Source organism: Semicossyphus pulcher, unplaced genomic scaffold (genome assembly GCF_022749685.1).
Source record: "Semicossyphus pulcher isolate SPU_LCO1_2020_fin unplaced genomic scaffold, fSemPul1.0.p SCAF_5, whole genome shotgun sequence".
Lineage (NCBI taxonomy): Eukaryota > Metazoa > Chordata > Actinopteri > Labriformes > Labridae > Semicossyphus > Semicossyphus pulcher.
In genome coordinates, this window is record NW_027211726.1 from 23,670,569 (window position 1) to 23,688,862 (window position 18,294).

Below are 18,294 nucleotides of genomic sequence, written 5' to 3' on the forward strand. Positions count from 1 at the left end.
TGTCAAGCTCTGGGGGCCACCACCAGTCTCTCCTCTGACAAGGATGAGACAAGAAGTCTTCCAGAGCACTGGGACCCTCCCCAGTTGCAGGCTCAGGTTGAACAGACACTAAAGGGGCTCCCCGAGTTCAGCACAACAGGTCTTTAGCTTCATTGGACACACCCTGTCCGGGTTGTGGAAGTCCGGTAGTGTGGAGTCTAGTGTTACATGGTTAAAGTCTCCTGAGAAGGCAATAAAAGCCTCTGGGAGCTAGGTTTGCAGTCTCGTGATGGTGGAGTGAATGATGTCACATGAAGTCTCTGCATGTGCCTGTGGTGGGATGTTACACAAACAAAAATGGCATGTGAAAACTCCCTCAGCATGTAAGGAAGTAAAGTCTGAGACCTACCACCAGCAGGTCAATGAATGAATGAAAGCAGCTTCTCCCTTGAAAAAACAAGTTTTCCACTGCTAGGTTGTTGATAGTGAGATACAATATCCATAGGATATATAGAGTTTTACACCGTGAGTGTACTACAAAAAGTTAAGAGTTAAAAAACTACACTAAAACACAAAAACAAACCCGAAAAAGAGGGAGCTACTGGAGAGGCTGCCACTTGCATCAGTGCCAGAAATGGTATCAGAGTGGTATGAACAACATTGTCTGCTGCTTTGGGATTATTAAGAAGTGACTGTAGAGAATAGGGATGGGTACCAAACCCGGTATTAAACGGGCCCCAGGGCTGAATTATGAAATACCATGGTATTGATAAAATTATGACGTTATCGGTTCTGCTTTCAGTACTGGCGAAAAACCGAAAATAAATGTCCTGTTTATTATTGCTACAAAAATGTTATCTTGCACATTTAATCTCACCAATAAGAGTAGGACATTCGTCTATGATGCATATTTCCAATCCAGAAGAGAGACCTCCCTCACAGAGCCTGTATGTGCGAGGCGGGGGCAAGCCGCTCCCTCTCACACACGCTACTGCACACACACAGACGCATGCGCACACACGAGATCCTGCTCAAATGATGGTGGAGAGAACTAAACTAAAAGTGTGGTTACACTTAACCAGAGTCAATGCTGACAGTGCTTTTTGCCACAAGTGCAACAACACTTTGCTTGTAAGGGCGGAAACACAAGCAATCTGTCCAGCTGTCTCATATATAGGCAGAGACATGCGCCACATTTCTCACTGGACGCTGTTACTCCAGCAAGCTCAGTACATGTGACGAACCGGGTCAGTTGATTTGCTACTACCAGGCAGCCAAATTTGTTTTATATTTCCATCATCACAACATTGGAATCTATAATAGTGATCTGTTCTAAACATTACAGCAATCTTAATTCTGTTCTTAATTTCTTTGATTTTTCTCTTAAAAAATAACAAAAAGAAACAATTAGAATACAGTTAAAGTACCGGATCGTAAGCAGTATCAGTAAGTAGTAATACCATTAAAATCTTAATGATACCCATCCCTCCTAATGAAAGACAAATGGTGTTCTTTTGAAACTGAACTTTTTAAAGAAAAGTGCTTGTTTTACACATTACCCGGGTAAAGCAACTGTTGTAAATAACAATTATTACGCTATTATTAGTGTTAATGTTGTTCTACTGTTACTTACCTTGCACTTAAAGGAAGATACATCTTCCAAACGTAAACAATGTGTAATTTCTGTTGTAGTGCTTGGTTCACTCAGGCTCCATAGTTGATCCTAAAACTTTCTGATATCTGGCCTAAATCCTACATACTGAGTGTATTGCCTACAACATAATAATTCTAAACATGCAAAAAGTGTTAAACTGTGTTAAAGTGATAAACTTTACATCCGCACTTTCAGCTCTTACGAAAACGTCACACGTGAAAACCACATTTGAATGGCCAACGTGAATAGTCCACATGTGAAAAAAAACATCTTTTTTGGACACGTTTTTCATGTTGTTATTTCCATAAGTGAACTGCAACCACATGTGATTATTTCACGTGACACATGAATCCACATGTGGAAAATATACATGTGAACTGCAACCACCTGTGGTCTTTGGACACGTGTTTTTCATGTTGTTATTTCCACATGTGAACTGCAACCACGTGATTATTTCATAGGCGACACATTGAATAAACCCACATGTGAAAAATATACATGTGAACTGCAACCATATGGGTTATTTTTCCTCTTTCATGTTGGAAAACACGTGTCCAAAAACCACATTTGCCTGCAGTTCACATGTATATTTTTTACATGTGGGTCAATATGTCACATGTGGCTCAATGTGTCAGATGTGAAATAATCATTTGGTTGTAGTTCACATGTGGAATTTCCATGAAAAACCTTGTCACAGGAGCACCCATAGATTTTTGCATGTTAACTGCAGACGTGATCATTTTACATGAAAACCACACATGAAAGAGTTTTCTTGTTAAGAAATAATGTAATGGTGTCTCATGTTTGAACTTGTTGTTTGAACAAGTTTTAAAAGTAATGCACTGAGTGAAAAACATAAAAGTCTCATGATTTTAGCTAAATATTTGTCTACATACTACAAGCCAAAAACAACAGATGTTCAAGGTATTAACTCTAGAACATGTCTTTTATTAAAAGGAAGAGTAAGGCATAAAACCAGTAAAGTGGTTTCAATGGACTGTTTCTCTGTCAACAAGTAGTCTTGAACAATTATTGCTACAGTAAGCAATCCATAAAACAATTATAGCGCTTTAATACTTGTCCTGATCTTTTTCCAAGTTTCAATGATGTGGACCGTCAACCTCTGCAGATCTGTAAAGACAGATACATCCTTTTTACACAAACATTTAACAGATGTACAACGGTCATCTATAGGCTAACTATATAATCCAAGAGAAGGAAATGCCTACAGGGTAGTATACTATATACCAGTGGTTGCATTAGACTCTTTTGTTGTGGGAGAAAAGATGAACAGAGAGACAGCGACGGCATGTTTCATGTCAACAGAGCAGTTGACGCGGAGGCCACTGAAAACACTGCTACTACACAGTGCTACCTAAGCAAAAGCTTTAAAATAATCAGAAGTTGAAAATCCTCTCTGAATGTGAGATTTCCTGATCCTGTGAGCACTTGCTTCGCCAGGAGAAGCCTTGATAATCCCAACGGACATAACCTGTGACGACAGCAGCTCTGTTAGGCAAGGTGGCTTATAAGTGAGAGTATTCCTGGTAACAGTGGCACCTCGTCCCGTGGTAAAGGCTACGGCTACACATACGGACAGTTCACGGAGCAGACCTGCTGTATATTTTTAGCGGCTACACCTGCAGCACACACAACGGCTGAGGTTGTGTGTAGACAGGGTGCAGGAGACAAGATTTTTCGTTTCATAAAGTGACAGTCCTGGGGCTGATCATGCTGATTAAACGTACATTTGATCATCAGTAGCAATGGTTGATAACATGCCGTATTAATAACACAAGTGCAGCCAACAGGTGTGTTAGTATTTGTTTTACAAAGAATGTGTTGCTCCAAATATACTCTCTACTGTTTCATGCGGGTGTCAGAGTCTGAACGAAGAGTGATAAAAGTGTGTTTGTGTGTGTGTGTGTGTGTGTGTGTGTGTGTGTGTGTGTGTGTGTGTGTGTGTGTGTGTGGGTGGGGGGTTGTTAAGCAAGGCTTAAAAGTCCCAAATAATAAAAAGTATGATTGTTAATTGTTTATATAAACATGAAAACACACAAAGATATTTTCAGCCGCTCCACAATGAAACGCTTAACAGCAGCCGCACAGATAACCACAAGATAACGTTAGCCCGACTGCAACAACAACGTAACACAACATCACAGTAACCACAGACATCTTAGCAATGTAGACACATTTTTGGAAAACAGATACAGCAGAAATTAAGCTGGGGTAATTACCTGTCAAGCATAACTGTCGAACTCATCATTGCTTTTTTATCCTCTCTCCACCTCTGAAATGCTGCTCCAATGTTTACTCTGGTTTTGTTTCTGTCTCGGTCCAACTCTTTTTAGCTTGCCTTTTCCACTTTTGTCTTCTTCAGTTTAACGATCTTTGAAGCCTTAGTTGGCAATGGAGGGATGGGCAGTTTTTTCATTCCTGGTGGTTGTTTTTAAGCCTTTGTGGACACAAACCAGTTGACGCTGCGCACACAAAAGAAATTGAGCTTGACTGTGTGAGCATGCACGGAGGAGTGGTGCTACGCAGCATGTGATTAACAGCAGCCTGAGAGACTGTTCAGCTCTGATTGGTTGTTGTGGTTCGGGAGCGGTGCATTCCTGCAAATGTCATTAGGAGCAGTAGGAGGATCATGATTTTTTTCAGATTATCTCTCTCATGTACTAATGCATGTTCAGTGTGAGCAAATATGACAAAAAGTTAGTTTTAATAATGTTACCGACTGAACCTTTAACAAAGGCATAATATGTAAGTAAGAATCAACAAATGAGTTTGTAATGCTATTATTAATAATTATAAGAAACAATAAGGTTTTTATTAATGCTCGTAAGCTGTCTATAAATTGTTTAAGTTTCTTATAAGTGCTTATAAATTAACATATATAATGTTAATAAGCGTCTTAGTGAATTACTTAATTATTTAGTGAATTTCCCTTTGGGGATCAATAAAGTTATTGTTATTGTTATAAGGACTTATAAGGGTCTTATTACCTATTAACTAACCTTTTTAACCTTATTAACTAGTTTTTTGGGGGGTTTTGTAGTGCGGGGAAAATGGTGTTTGTTTCCTTAAATTAGGGATCGAGCAATTATTGTTCTGGCTGATTAGCAGATTCAATATTCAACATTTCCTGATTATCAGTCATTTTTGAATCCAACTGCTAATAAATTAATCTAAAAATGTGCTGCTTTGGCTCTGATACAGCAGCCTCTCTCTGTCTGTAGTCACCACTCAGTGGTCTCAAGCAATGTCCCGCCCACAGCAGGTGATATCTGATTGGTTAGACATCACACTATGAAAAACACTGTTCATCAAGGATGTAGTTTATGCTGACTAGGATTTTCATTATGATGATGATGACTATACTGATCTTGTTGATGTTGCTGATGATGATGATTATTATCAAAATAATAATATCAACAACAAAAAAAACACCCTATACACTGCCTGTGCCTTTTTGGCACTTACTGACTTTGTTTCCTCCTGTCTTGATCGTTGCTTGTGTTGTATTAACTCTCAGATGTACGTTGCTTTGGACAAAAGCGTCTGCTAAATTAAATTGTAACATTGTAATTGGAACTGTCTGAAGGGTGTATTTTGTTTAGTTGACCTTTAAAACTGTTAGAATTTATATATGGGTGTAATAAATCTTCAAAACTATAAGTTGTTTTGGGTGGAACGCTGCCTTAGTAACTGTTTTACTTTCATCCAATAGGTGGCACTGTCGCAGAAACAAGGGACCCAGAATTGTGGTCCCAAGATTGTGGCACTGAAACTGCAGCTTCGGCTCTGCAGACAAATACCCTGTTCCCAAGTTCCTTATTTTGATGTTTCCTGCCAGGAGGTGCCCGGAAGAAATTCTGAGGAGCAATAAGTGAGGATACATTTTATAGATACATACACATATACATACATATTCATCTCTTATATGTTCAGTAGGATTATTGGATTGAAGATTTGTCAGTTGTTAATTCTAAGTATTTTAAAATTTTCGTTGCTTTTTCCATGATATGATTTTTCCCCTGATTACTGCCTATTTCCCAGAGTAGTGTCAGAGATGGAGAGTTGTTAATTCCATTAATGTTGTCCATTCTTTGGTTATTAATTATTAAAGTCAGGGTCTTGAAGTAATGATGTTTTGTTTTTTTGGAGGGTCTAGTAGCTGACTGATGTTCACAGTGCGAGATGAGCTCGATCGCTTATGGTTTTTGAATTGATGTGCTTTTGCGAATGTTATGGGCTAGTGAGTTATTATTCCTTGCCTTTTTTGGTTGAAAGCAAGTAAGCAACATGAAGACATTTCCATGGATGTCTGCACATGTGAAAAACACCACATAGTATCTGATTAAATCTATCTGCCCAAAAAGGTTTCTAGCTCTCTACAAATTAAAGGATTAAAAAAAGAAAACTCTGAACCTTGGAGGATGCAGAACTTAAACGATTTGACTCCCATGTGACGCCACACTGGCAAAGGTCTGGAAACTTTTTGGGAAAGAGATTAGATGATTACACTGTCTTTCTTCACTATGCAAGAGTTTTTCACTTTTCTCCTTCTTTTACTCTGCACACCACAAGATATGGTGGATGGATGGATATTGTTTTACAGTGACACACCACTGAGGGGCCCAGTCTGAAGTGGTGACTCCTATCTTACCCTTAAAGCCCAGCCATCTGTGCATTTTGTTCAGCTTTTATAACCTCTTACTCTATAATAACAATACTTATAACTTTATCTTTATAGCTTTTCAAAAACAACTTACAAAGTGCTTTTCAATTAAAACAAGGCACATAGTAAAATCAAGCAAAAAACAAATATTTATAAAAACCCATATATCAATAAAACAGGCAAAAAAGTAAAACAAAGCAAACGTTAAGAAAAAGCCAGAAGAAGAGTAATGTAGTTTGCCTGCCTGAGATCACCAGGCAGGTGTTTCACGGCTGTGGGTCCCGAACTGCAAAGGCTCGATCACCTTTTGTGACCAGTTGAGATTTAGGAACCTCTAGAAGGGCCCTGCCAGAAGATCTCAGGTAGAGGCCAGGCTCATAAGGGGTTAGCAGCTCACGGATGTAGGCTGGAGCTTGATCATTTAAAACTTTAAAAACAAGCAATAAAATCTTTAAATCAATTCTAAAACTCACAGGGAGCCAATGAAGGGCAGCAAGGACTGGTGTGATGTGGTCGCTTCTCTTGGTGTTGGTTAAAAGCCTGGCTGCAGCATTTTGAATTAATTGCAATCTTTGGATGTTGTGTTTGCTGATGCCAGAATAAAGTGCATTACAATAGTCGAGTCTGGAGGAACTAAAAGCATGGATGACCTTTTCTAAATCAGAAGGGGAAAGGAATGACCGGATCTTGGCTAACTGTCGTAGTTGGGCAAAGCAGGACCGCATAACATTAGGCACCTGGGTGTCAAATGATAGCTCCTCGTCAAAAATGACCCCTAAGTTACGGGCCTCTTTGCATACAATGTCAGATAGGGCACCCAGACTGACGGAGAAATTATTGATGTAGCCAGGACTGGGGCCAGAGGGGGAAATTATGAGAACTTCAGTTTTGGAGTCATTTAGCTGGAGAAAATTATCGGACATCCGATTTTTTATCTCAAGCAGACAGGCCATAATGTCAGTAATATCAGTGGATCCAGGTTTTAACGGGGCATAAACTTCAGTGTCATCTGTGTAACAGTGGAAAAGGGTCTAAAAGCGCAGATCTAGTGTAGCCTGAAAACTGGATAAAATGTCATATATTGACAGGGCTCCGTCAGACAGCAGAGCTCACTGCGACAATGATGCATTCACATGCACCCTGTAATGCTTTACAGGGTCAGAACACTTACACTCTAAAACCTGTGTGTATGCTTGTAGGTGATAGGAAAAAAGAAAAAGAAAAATGAAACTTTATAAAACATCTAATCAACTGATTGAAAGCTATATTGACTGATCTTTAACAGGGCCCTCTTGAGATAGTAGGTGTCTGACGTCAGCACTAATTCAATATGACCCAAATCAATATTAACATTTCTTTCTCATGCACAAAATTGTATGGCACAGAGAGGGGAAGAACAAATAATATGACTGATTATTAGCAGTGACCCAGTGACTCTCTATGAACTTAAAGTGTTTACCACTGTGGGGAACTGCAGGGTGGAGAGGGTTTAAGTTGGATATGAGGTGCAACACTGCCATCTATGGACAGGTCTGAATACTGCAGGCTCTTGAGTGATTACATCACCATGTGATGAGGGCACTGATGAGTTTTTCAAAGATGCATTGGCTCAGACAAAGAGAAGCAGAGACAGTTGCATAAAGAAGTTGGAGAATGTTTAAAAGACGTGTGGATGATAATAATGTTTAATAACTCAGATCTACATGACTTTACAAAAAAAATATTTGATCTATAAACAACAGACAATAACCTTTGTGTGAGTTTGTGTGTAAATGTATTAAATGATGATCGCGATTCAGGGCACTGTCACTGGTGTGTAAAGGTGACATATTGAAAAGTGCTATTTAGGTGCATTCCATTTATCAGTTCCATGTATTGTCCACATGTAACATTTTTCAATGCCAACAAGACAGACTACCATTGATATGTGGGAACTTACCAACTTTACAATTCATGCTAAATTCATACACATAATTTGACTGAAAAAGATGGATAACGCTTTGGCATAGTTTGAAAACATAGTATAGTTAAAATAGAGTCAGCTAGATTGCACTTACAGACTAAGGTTAAAATCTTAAGAACGACTGAAAGAGGGATAGACAATTGGGATTATAACTGAGTTGATACTACATAGTGAACATTGTGAACTCTAAAAGGGAAAACGACTCGGCAGTTCAGTGGTTAGCCCTGTAGCTTCACAGCAGGATGGTTCCTGGTTCAAATCCCAGTTTCCGCTAGCGGGGACCTTTCTGTCTGGATGTTGCATGTTCTCCCTGTGTCTGCGCGTGATCTCTCTGAGTACTCCGGTTTCATCCCACAGCCCAAAGACATGCTCGTTAGGTAAATTGGTGAATATAAATTGCACTGAGGTGTGAATGTGTGTGCATGGTTGTCTGACAGTATGTCAGCCCTGTGATTCACTGGCATCCTGTTAAGGGTGTACCTCATCTGTCGCTCAATGACTGCTGATATGAGCTCCAGCCCCCCTGCAACCTTTAAGCCTTCATGTAATAGGTCAGTGAAAAAGGAAACTTATATCTGCTGACACATACCAAATATCAGCAAATATTGGGACGAAAATGAAGAAAACAACCAATTTCTTGCAGCTGCAAAATCTAATTTTGCCCAATGCCTTTGACACAATCACAAAGCAGGAGTGGAGCTACACCTGTTTGGATCTGGATGGTTACACTCATAATATCAGGTAAAGTGGCATAAATTATTGGAATACTCAATAAAAAAAACACATTTCCAATTGTTTCAAGATAACCATTTGCAGGTTAACAAACGTTCATTAACACATTAATTGTAATTCAGAATTAGCTATGCATTTGCACATCAATAACAATTTTTTAAATGTATACAAACTGTCAACATTATTATCAAAGAGTCATATACAGTGATCCAAGATGTAATTTATGCAACTACTACTACTACTACTACTATGGATATTTGTTTATTGTAACAGCAGGCCAATTAAAACAAATTGCTGTTGGAAGTTTGTGGGAATGATCAAAAAGCTGCAGGATGGATTTAAACACTTGTCACTGGAGTTTCAACTTCATAAAGATGTATGTCAGGATAACAAGACAACAGGGCCCCAACGACTATTTATTATTTTAGCTGAAGTGATCCACTGTCATCACCCATCACTCACTTACTCACACACATGCGCGCACTCGCGCACACACGCGCACGCACACACGCGCACGCACGCACACACCCCTGCAGCAGTACATTACAGAACAGCAATATGAACATAAATGAAACTCGTATGTATGGCAGCAAAATGGTGATACCCTAAAAACAGGTCGAATGGAAGCTGAGAAGAAAGATTCTGTCTCTTAACACTACAATTCTTTAATATTCCTTTATTCTGCTAAATTTTCTATTTATTAACAAAAGCCTGAGTTAATGTAAATAAGATTTACAATCCCTCAGTAATTCAGCTAATAAGACTAAGCATGTTATCTTGAAGGGCTGTCCAACTCTGATCTCTGTGCAATGTTAAACAAAATTGTTATTAATTCATTGTATTAACCACACTGCCATTTATTGACTTTGGCTAGTGAAATGTCTGTGATAACGATAGCATAGCAAGTGACAGACTGCATTTTACTGTCAGTCTACATAACCAAATTGTGTTTAACCTCTGCGCGTAAGAGTTGTATAAGTAATCATCTCAATCGCATGAATGTCACAATTGAAAATTTGAATTGTTATAGAGCAGTAAGAAACTGCTCTTTCACAATTTGATGTTTGTTATTGTTATATTCTTTTACAAAATGTTTCATAGGCATTAATCTTTGAAAAGTTCACTGGTCTGAAGTGTATACTACTTCTGATGTGAAATGGATTCATCTGATTGCCTCTCTTTTCCTGATAAGAGCAGGTGGTGCCCCCTTAATTTAAAAAAGTGACAAAATTTAATATCTAAAAACACTACATTAGTACTGAATTAAGTGTTTCGATTAAAGAATTATAATTTTTTTTTTTTTATTAATCAGTTGATACATTTGTCTGCCCAATGTAAATAACATTTCCAAAATATTTCCTGGAATAATAGCTTTTTTTTCAACGCTGTCAGACCAAGTAGACATTTTCCTATTAGTGATGGCTTTGGGCAAAATTTAATACTAACCATTTCAGCAAGGCACTTTCAGATTACAAAAAAACAACAAAAAAACAAAGATATTCCCACGATCAAACAATCAGCTGGTAAAAACAATACTAGACCAATTAAACATCTCCTTAACGTCATTTAACCGTGCATTGAAGAACACAGCTGAAAATTAAGTATTTGTATTTAAAAAGGATGAATGTTGACTGGTAAAAGATTTACATTATTTCAATCTTGAAGTCACTGTGATCAAAAACACATGAAAACTGCAATGTGGGAAAAATCCCAGCTTTAAGGACGAATTAACAATAGAAAAAGGATTGCAGTGGAACATTACCAATAGCACCCAATTTGCATGTGAGTTACACAAACCAACACTACGTGGCATAATATGTTCAATGTAGAAAAAGAAAGGCAGCTTCAGACACTATGCGCTTCAAGGGGTTGAGCCAAAGCCAGAGTTGCAAAGCAAGCTTTTCGCTACATTTGCCAGCTGTGGCTGCAACCGTGCAACATTCTACTACTGATTTGGACTTTGATAACCATGGCAATAATACAAGTTTTGATGAATATGTCAGCCATACAAATCAGTATCAGTTGTGGTGACAAACAGTAGGATGTGTGCATCCCTTGTAGCAGAGCCAATACAAGACTTGGGTTCTTTGCAATTTTTATGATTTGAATCAGTACCTCTTTCTAAATTTGGTTAAATTCAGCAAGCTTTGATGTGAATGCTCCTTTGTGATCATGATCCAACATGTGATTTGTGAAGTCTTTCAAGACCATCAAAGTAAGATGTTATTTCAGTGTTTCAAATATGTTTTTCTAAAACCTTGCATTTCAGACCCAGGGAAGCATTAAAAAGATTTACCTTGATCTTTCAGAATACAAAGCTTTTCCAAGACCACATCAACCTTCTCCATATACCTGAGCTTTAATAAATCCCTGTCACATTGCCCAGGATAGGAAATATTAATATAAAAAGCAGGTTGTTCTTTTTTCACCTTCCCCTTGATGTCCTGTATGCGAAAAGATGTTAATTTTGTCCAAAAATACAGCATTCCCTGTCATCTGTTTAGAGGAATGGGGTATCCAGGGGTGATTGGTCCAGGTCAACAGAGGAGAAGAGGTCAGTAATGCCCTTGTCCTCAGCCAGGCTCAGGACATACTCCTTCCCATCCAGAGAGAAGGGCAGAGGTGGAGTAAGGTTGACAAAACTCTTCAGATCTTCAGAGGGTGAAAGGTGAGAGATTTGCTTGGTGCAAACAGGGGTGGCAGAGACTGGTGATGAGTGTTCTGTTGTCTCATACAGCATTTCGGAGATTCTATTCATTCCAGAGTTAGAGTAAGCACTGCCTGGAGACATATTTGGAATTGTGGAGACATGAGGGAACTAAAAAGTTGACTAAAAAATAGGGTTAAAACAAAATACAATGGTTCATTGGTAGTTTTCTGGTTCCCTTAGCCATAATCACATTTTTCGAAAACAACCTGATTGAGATAGAGCAAGGTATCTTAAAGTTTAAAACGTACCTTTGCAAGACACCTGGACAAAGGATGAGTACGGCAAGATGGGGGCAGAGGTGTTCCCATTGGCAGATGAATTAAAGTCACCGCCATTGGCCACAAAACCATCTGTGGCTTCCATAGGAATTGGATCATCAGAGCAGAGGAATGCCTCAATGGGCCCCTGTGTACTGCTGAGGTGTAGTTGGAGGCTCTGAACATAGGGAAGGCAAAAAAGAATGCTTACATCATGGTCTCTAATTATGCGCTGACAGCACACACGTCAATGCTGCACAAGTTTCAATTTAAACGACTGAGTTTCATTACAAAAAAAAGTAATGAACTATATGTAAAAATGTACCTCTTCTGGGTGTGGCACCTCCAGTTTTGTCTCTGCAGGGGCTTTAATCACAATCACAGTTTGTTCTTCTAAGGTCGGTATTCTTCGAACATCCTCGTAAGTCAAGTAGGCAAATGTGAGCATCAAGGTTAAGGAATATAATCAACATGGCATGTGTCTGAGTACAGTAGGGGCTACATTTATACATTAAAACTAAGAAATTTTATCATAAATAACACATTAGTGGTAGATAGATGGAGGCCATTATTTGTCAAATCCACACTATTGGTGGTGATTGACCTCTAGACCCCTTAATAAATCATTTCTACACACTGCTTGGGGTACACCTACTTTACCCAACTGAATCTGGGTCACACCAACAGTCCAGGATTTACAGTTAATGGATATCTTTGACCTTGATGGTTGTCACACATCTGGTGAACCTGCCACGTACAGCTTTGTATCAATTCGTCCAGGTTCTTCTCCTCTTCAATTAGAGCCTTCAGCTCCTGATCTATTTGCACAGTCACTTGACCGCCCCTGGATGACAAATCCAAGCAGCAATACAGGGTTAACACAACAACAAAAAAAACTAAAGACTTAATGATCAATAAAGATTGATCTTAAGCTTGAAGAAATAATGTATCAGACAAATAGTATGAACTGAGGAACACAATAACACCCATATATAGAACAATACAGTGTACAAATGATCCCCTAGCAGCTGTTACCATTTTTTAAAATGCAATATAAACTGCTGTTATCTGAAGTTCTGCCTGCCTTAACAATAAATTAATATGTAGATTGACATGATTTGTTTATTTATCTGAAAAACCGTGCACCGTTTTCAACAAAATATCTCTTTCTGCTATATACATTTTATGAGAAGTATTTCTTGCCACCACTGCTTCATTTTTTTAAATGTCATGAAGTCGCACCCGACTGTGATGCTGTCAACTCCACTGAACTCAAATTACAAGGTGTAAGTGAATTGTACAGGCAGCATATTTTGATGCTGACAACCTATTTTTAAAAAAAAATCTAATTAATTACAGGCTTTGTGATGAACAAATCGAATGAATCACATAGATCAACATTTTTTGAGAAGCATTGCATCACAAATCACCGAGTTTGTTATGAACTCTGGGTAAGTCCAAAAGGAAAGTCTGCAGATATGCAGATGGATGGTATTTTATGATATTAATATTTTATACAATACATGACTATTTACAGAATGTTAACTGTATTTGACCATTAGAATTGTGCTTGATTCTCCACCCTATCTGTTTTTTCATAAAACTACTTAAATCTGCTTGTCTTGTTTCTCTTTAGTTATTTTTCACCCCACACACCTTCCCCTATGCTGTAATTGCACACAGCGGCTTGTCCCGCCTCGTCTCTTTCTGTTTCCTCTATCCCTATATCCGTCTTCTCTGTTTACCTTCATCATGAACTCTATGTTTTACAAAGTTGCCCGAATAACACTTAACTTGCATTTTTTATTTTTCACCTGCGATTCCGTTTTCACAGCTGCTGGTGAGCCACCTGAAAAAGAGGCTCATCACAATCGTGAATTTTAGTTTGCTACAACCACCTATTGATATTTTCAGTGGCATAATTGCAAAATCCAGGTTCAACTAACCCCTTGCCCCAGATGCTGGAAAAAAAATCATAGAGTAAACACTAAATCTTGAACATGAAACATGATAACAAAGCGAAATAAGCCATAATGGGCAGAAACACTGCTTGTACAACAAGCTACTGTTTGAGGATGTTTAAACTACCTGGTACATCCACTCATACTTACAACCACTGGATGTAGTTCTTAGACTTTTTTTTGATGAGTTGGATCCCCTCAAGGACATTGGTGACATCATAGACACGTCTCTTTGGGGCATTCAGCTCCTGGGCCACCACATTTAGGTCCAATACCCCATCAGCGGATCGTCTCAGCAGCTCAGCAAACCTCCGTGTCAAGAAACCGAGCGAAGTGTCATATCGGGACTTCTCCCACAGGGATTTCAGGGCTATGGGATAGGGGTCAGAAGCTGGAAAAAAGGTGAGGATTGACATTTTTATATTTTGCCATTTCTTGTCCTCCTGAGTTTTTTTCTTATATCAAGGGTCTCCATCAAATTCATTTTTTAACATTCTCAATTTTTCTGTTGCAGCGGGCTATAGGTGCCATAACATTTGACACCCTTTATATCATTTAAATATCTTTAGGATTAAATTGTCACATCTATATTAAATAAAATGCATTTCAATATGTCAATAAATCATTAAACATCAAAGTGAGCTCTATTTATAGAGGAGTCTTAAAACTTTAGGAAAAACTGAAATGGATAGCAGAACGGTAATTAAACAGCCCATCAATGAGACAAGTCCTTCACTTGCAATATGACTATCAAAGAGGAGAGAAAGAAAATTGTGTGTGAGGGGAGTCTATCAGAAATGATGTGACTGACAGTACAAGGCTCTTTTAATGTCTCCAAATACAAGTTAGTTTATCTTTGAGTTATATATTTGGCTCTGTGTGTTTATGAATTGCACTTTAGACAAGAGTCTCTACTAATGCTGAGTGACAGCTTTCTAGTTCCACATGGGATCTTACACTTACTGATTTGCTTATTGTAAACTGTATGGTCAACTGGTCATAAGCCACATTTTTTGCTGATTTACCATATACATTGTCTCACCCACTCATCAACTCTGCGCATTTTTATGCTTACCTCGTTGTAGAATGTGTAGTTGCTGTGGCTTCTTTGACACACATATTAGTGTTCAAGTTTTCTTTTTATTGTAGTGTAAAATGTTCTAAATAGATCTAAATGGATGTTGATAGTTATTTTAAAAAAAAGTAATCCTGGCCATTCAAATCAATTAGATGCAAGGCATAAACAAAATATGGACCGAGTGTCTGCACTCTTGACTATGTGAATGTGTAAAGGCTGTTATAACAATTTTCTGTGAACTGGTTAGATCATGGTTTGACAGTTTGACACAACATATAAAAGAACAGGCAATCTATCTACCAATTATCTTGCCCATTACTGGAAAGACCGTTGTTGAGAACTTTAAAAGTCTATACAGTAAAAATTCTTACTCTTTCCTTTAGTTTGGTTTGGAGAGGCCATTGGGTTCTTGACTTTGGCAAATCCACCATCATAATGATATTCCTGGGGGTTACTGGCATCCAGCTCCAGCCTTCTTTAGCCTGAGTGAAAAAAGCAGCAAGTATGTCCAATACACAACTCAGAAGTTTGCAATCATCTGAATTAATTCTGTGGCCCAGAGGGCAGCCATTTGTGGCAATAATACATCATTACCTCTCGTGAATCCTGTGTATTCACTTGTGACTTAAGTTGCATGTAGTTTACTCAAAGCAATGAATGTTACTCTACATTCATTGTTAAAATAAGGATTGTCATTAACCTTGGGTTGGAACAGAAGCTAGCTGCCCTTGCCAGTATGTTTAGCTAGTTGGAGAAAAACTGTCCCAATTGCATTCGACCCTAACCCCATCTCCCTACCATGCTCACCCATGGCCTAAACTGTAGGCAAAAATGTAACAAATTAAAGTTTGTAGTTACCTCCTTACCAATTAACTCACAGGGGAAAGACGATAGTACAAGAGCGGTCCCAGCGTATTCGAAGGAAGACTTAGGCGTTCCAAAGTATGATCCGATTAGACGCGCTATGTGTTAGTGAAAGGTAAGAAAAGTTTAAAGTTTTCGGAAATATGGCCTATAAACGTTGCCGTAGCTTCACAACTTTCTCTTCAAATTAAAAGCATGGAATTAAAGCCAAGCAGCAACCTGGAAAATGATGCCAATGCGGAAGTGCAAAACACTGCAATTCTTTGAGTGTCCACTTGAGGCTGTCTCCAGAAGCCAAGAAATACTGGTGCGACAAAAAGTCTTCTTCTTCTTCTTCTTCTCTGAGCTTATGGCGGATTGCAACCAACGTTAAAAGGTGCATACCGCCACCTACTATACTGGAGTGTGTAACATCATGGGCTGATACTGTACTTCAGGTTAAATGACAGAAACAAAGAAAATTAATTAATTAATTCATAATTAATTTCCCTTTATATGACTTGACCTTAAAATTTCAATGCGCTCTTTGCAATTTTATCTGCTCTTTTGTTACCCTCTACCCCAGTGTGAGCAGGAACCCAGCAAAACTCTACATTAGTTCCAATCCTTTGCAGTCTCAGCATTATTGTACATATTCCCTTCAAAAAATCATCTCTTATTGTTTCTTCAGAATTCAGGCTACTGGGTGCTGCAGTAGAATCTGAACAGATGAAGACTCTCTCTGGCCTTACCTCTTCTACCCATTGTAGTCCTAAAATAATAGCAATTATTTGTAAGAATGTGGAACATAGATGCAAAGTTAATTTTGATCCTATTATTGAACAAAAAAACAAAATTAAAGTTGAATTCGTGGTTAATGAGAGATACTTCTATATTTGGGAGGGTGTGGTTATCCAAAACAGAAGGAATTTCATCAGTCTATGTATCATTGTCGCTCAGTGTCCCAACAAATGCTACTAAGCAATTGGATAAAATGCTATAAGATTATATTTGGTATATATTTGGTATTTGGTATATTAGATACTCTATCTGGAATAATAAGGATATTTTATACAAAAAGAAATCCCTGTTTTATCGCTCATGGTTTGACAACGGAATGTTGTTAGTTGGTCAATTGATAAACAAAAAGGGTGTGTTACTATCATACTCAGAATTTCTTCAGAAATTTTAGATACCAATTACACCCAAAGAATATGCGGTTATTTTTGATGCAATTCACATGATGCAATAAACATTATTAGAGCTAAACAGATTTTGATTGGGGATATTGATGTTCAAAATAAACCGTGCAGTAATAGACACATCAGAAACACACTGGACTGTGTTACGCCTCCTGCAGCGAGGTTCTTTTGGTCCTCTATCATGAGGGATCTACAGTGGAAAAAGGCTTGTTTTATTCTAAATAAATACTGTATTTATAACAAAGTCAAAGAAGTATCATTCAAGATATTGCATCGAATTTATCCTGCTAAAGAAGTCTTTGAAAGATTCAAGCTAAATATGGATTATACCTGCGTTTTTTTGTAATACAGATAGAGAAACGATATTTCACTGATTTCCAATCAATATGTGACCAGAAAATAACTATAACAGAGGTGCAAAAATGTATTGATGCCCTTAAGGATAACAAAGCTCCCAGGAATGATGGGATCATAGGGGAATTTTATAAATGCTTTAAACAATCAACTGCTCCATTTTTAGCGGGACTGTTTGAAGAGGCTCTTGAAAAAGAGGAACTGCCCCACACTCTGAGACAGGGATTGATAAAATGAATTCCAAAGCCAAAGAAAGACAAGTTAAGCATTGAAAACTGGAGACCGATTAGTCTATTAAATAATGATGCAAAACTTTTCGCTCGCATCTTTGCTAAAAGGTTAAAAATAGGATGAGCTGATATTACTGACGACGAACAATCTGGGTTTATGTCAGAAAGGAACATTAGATTATGATCAAGACACATAGATTATAACGAATTTACACCAGATGAGAGTTTTATTCTATTTGCTGATTTTTATAAAGCACTTGACACAGTCAGTCACCCGTTTATGTTTAAAGCCATTCAGTGCTTTGGCTTTGGAAATAGGTTTCTGAGGGCAGTTCAAACTCTTTATAAAGGAATTAATAGCTCAATTAAGGTAACAAATGGTAAAACGCCCAGGTTTAACATCAGTTGTGGAATCAGATAAGGATGCCCACTAAGTCTATTTTTGTTCCTGCTGGTCACACAGCTCATGGAAACACATATTAAAAGAAGCAACTTTCAGGGTATAAGGGCTCTAGGTAGAAAATTCAAATTAGCTCAATTAGCGGATGACACAACAATTTTTCTGTCCAATCTAAATGAACTTGACGCAGCTGAGCGTTGCGTCAGGGAGTTTTCTGAGGCCTCTGGTTTGACTATGAACCTCAGCA

At 38.2% G+C, this 18,294-nt stretch overlaps 1 protein-coding gene across 2 annotated transcripts; it reads right to left on the reverse strand.

Annotated features, from left to right (window-relative positions):
* Positions 1 to 7,996: 7,996 nt before the first annotated feature.
* On the reverse strand, positions 7,997 to 16,108 carry e2f3 (E2F transcription factor 3). 2 transcript variants are annotated; one of them, XM_069681992.1, is made up of 7 exons: positions 15,885 to 16,108; positions 15,390 to 15,500; positions 14,091 to 14,331; positions 12,690 to 12,823; positions 12,305 to 12,417; positions 11,971 to 12,157; positions 7,997 to 11,793 (listed from the first exon to the last, which is right to left on the reverse strand). In XM_069681992.1, exons 2-7 carry the CDS (start codon positions 15,418 to 15,420, stop codon positions 11,513 to 11,515), a joined length of 987 nt encoding a protein of 328 aa, XP_069538093.1. In that variant the 5' UTR covers positions 15,421 to 15,500; positions 15,885 to 16,108; the 3' UTR covers positions 7,997 to 11,512. The 2 variants fall into 2 exon arrangements, with proteins under 2 accessions (XP_069538093.1, XP_069538094.1); XM_069681993.1 differs by having other exon boundaries at positions 15,877 to 16,108.
* Positions 16,109 to 18,294: the final 2,186 nt, after the last annotated feature.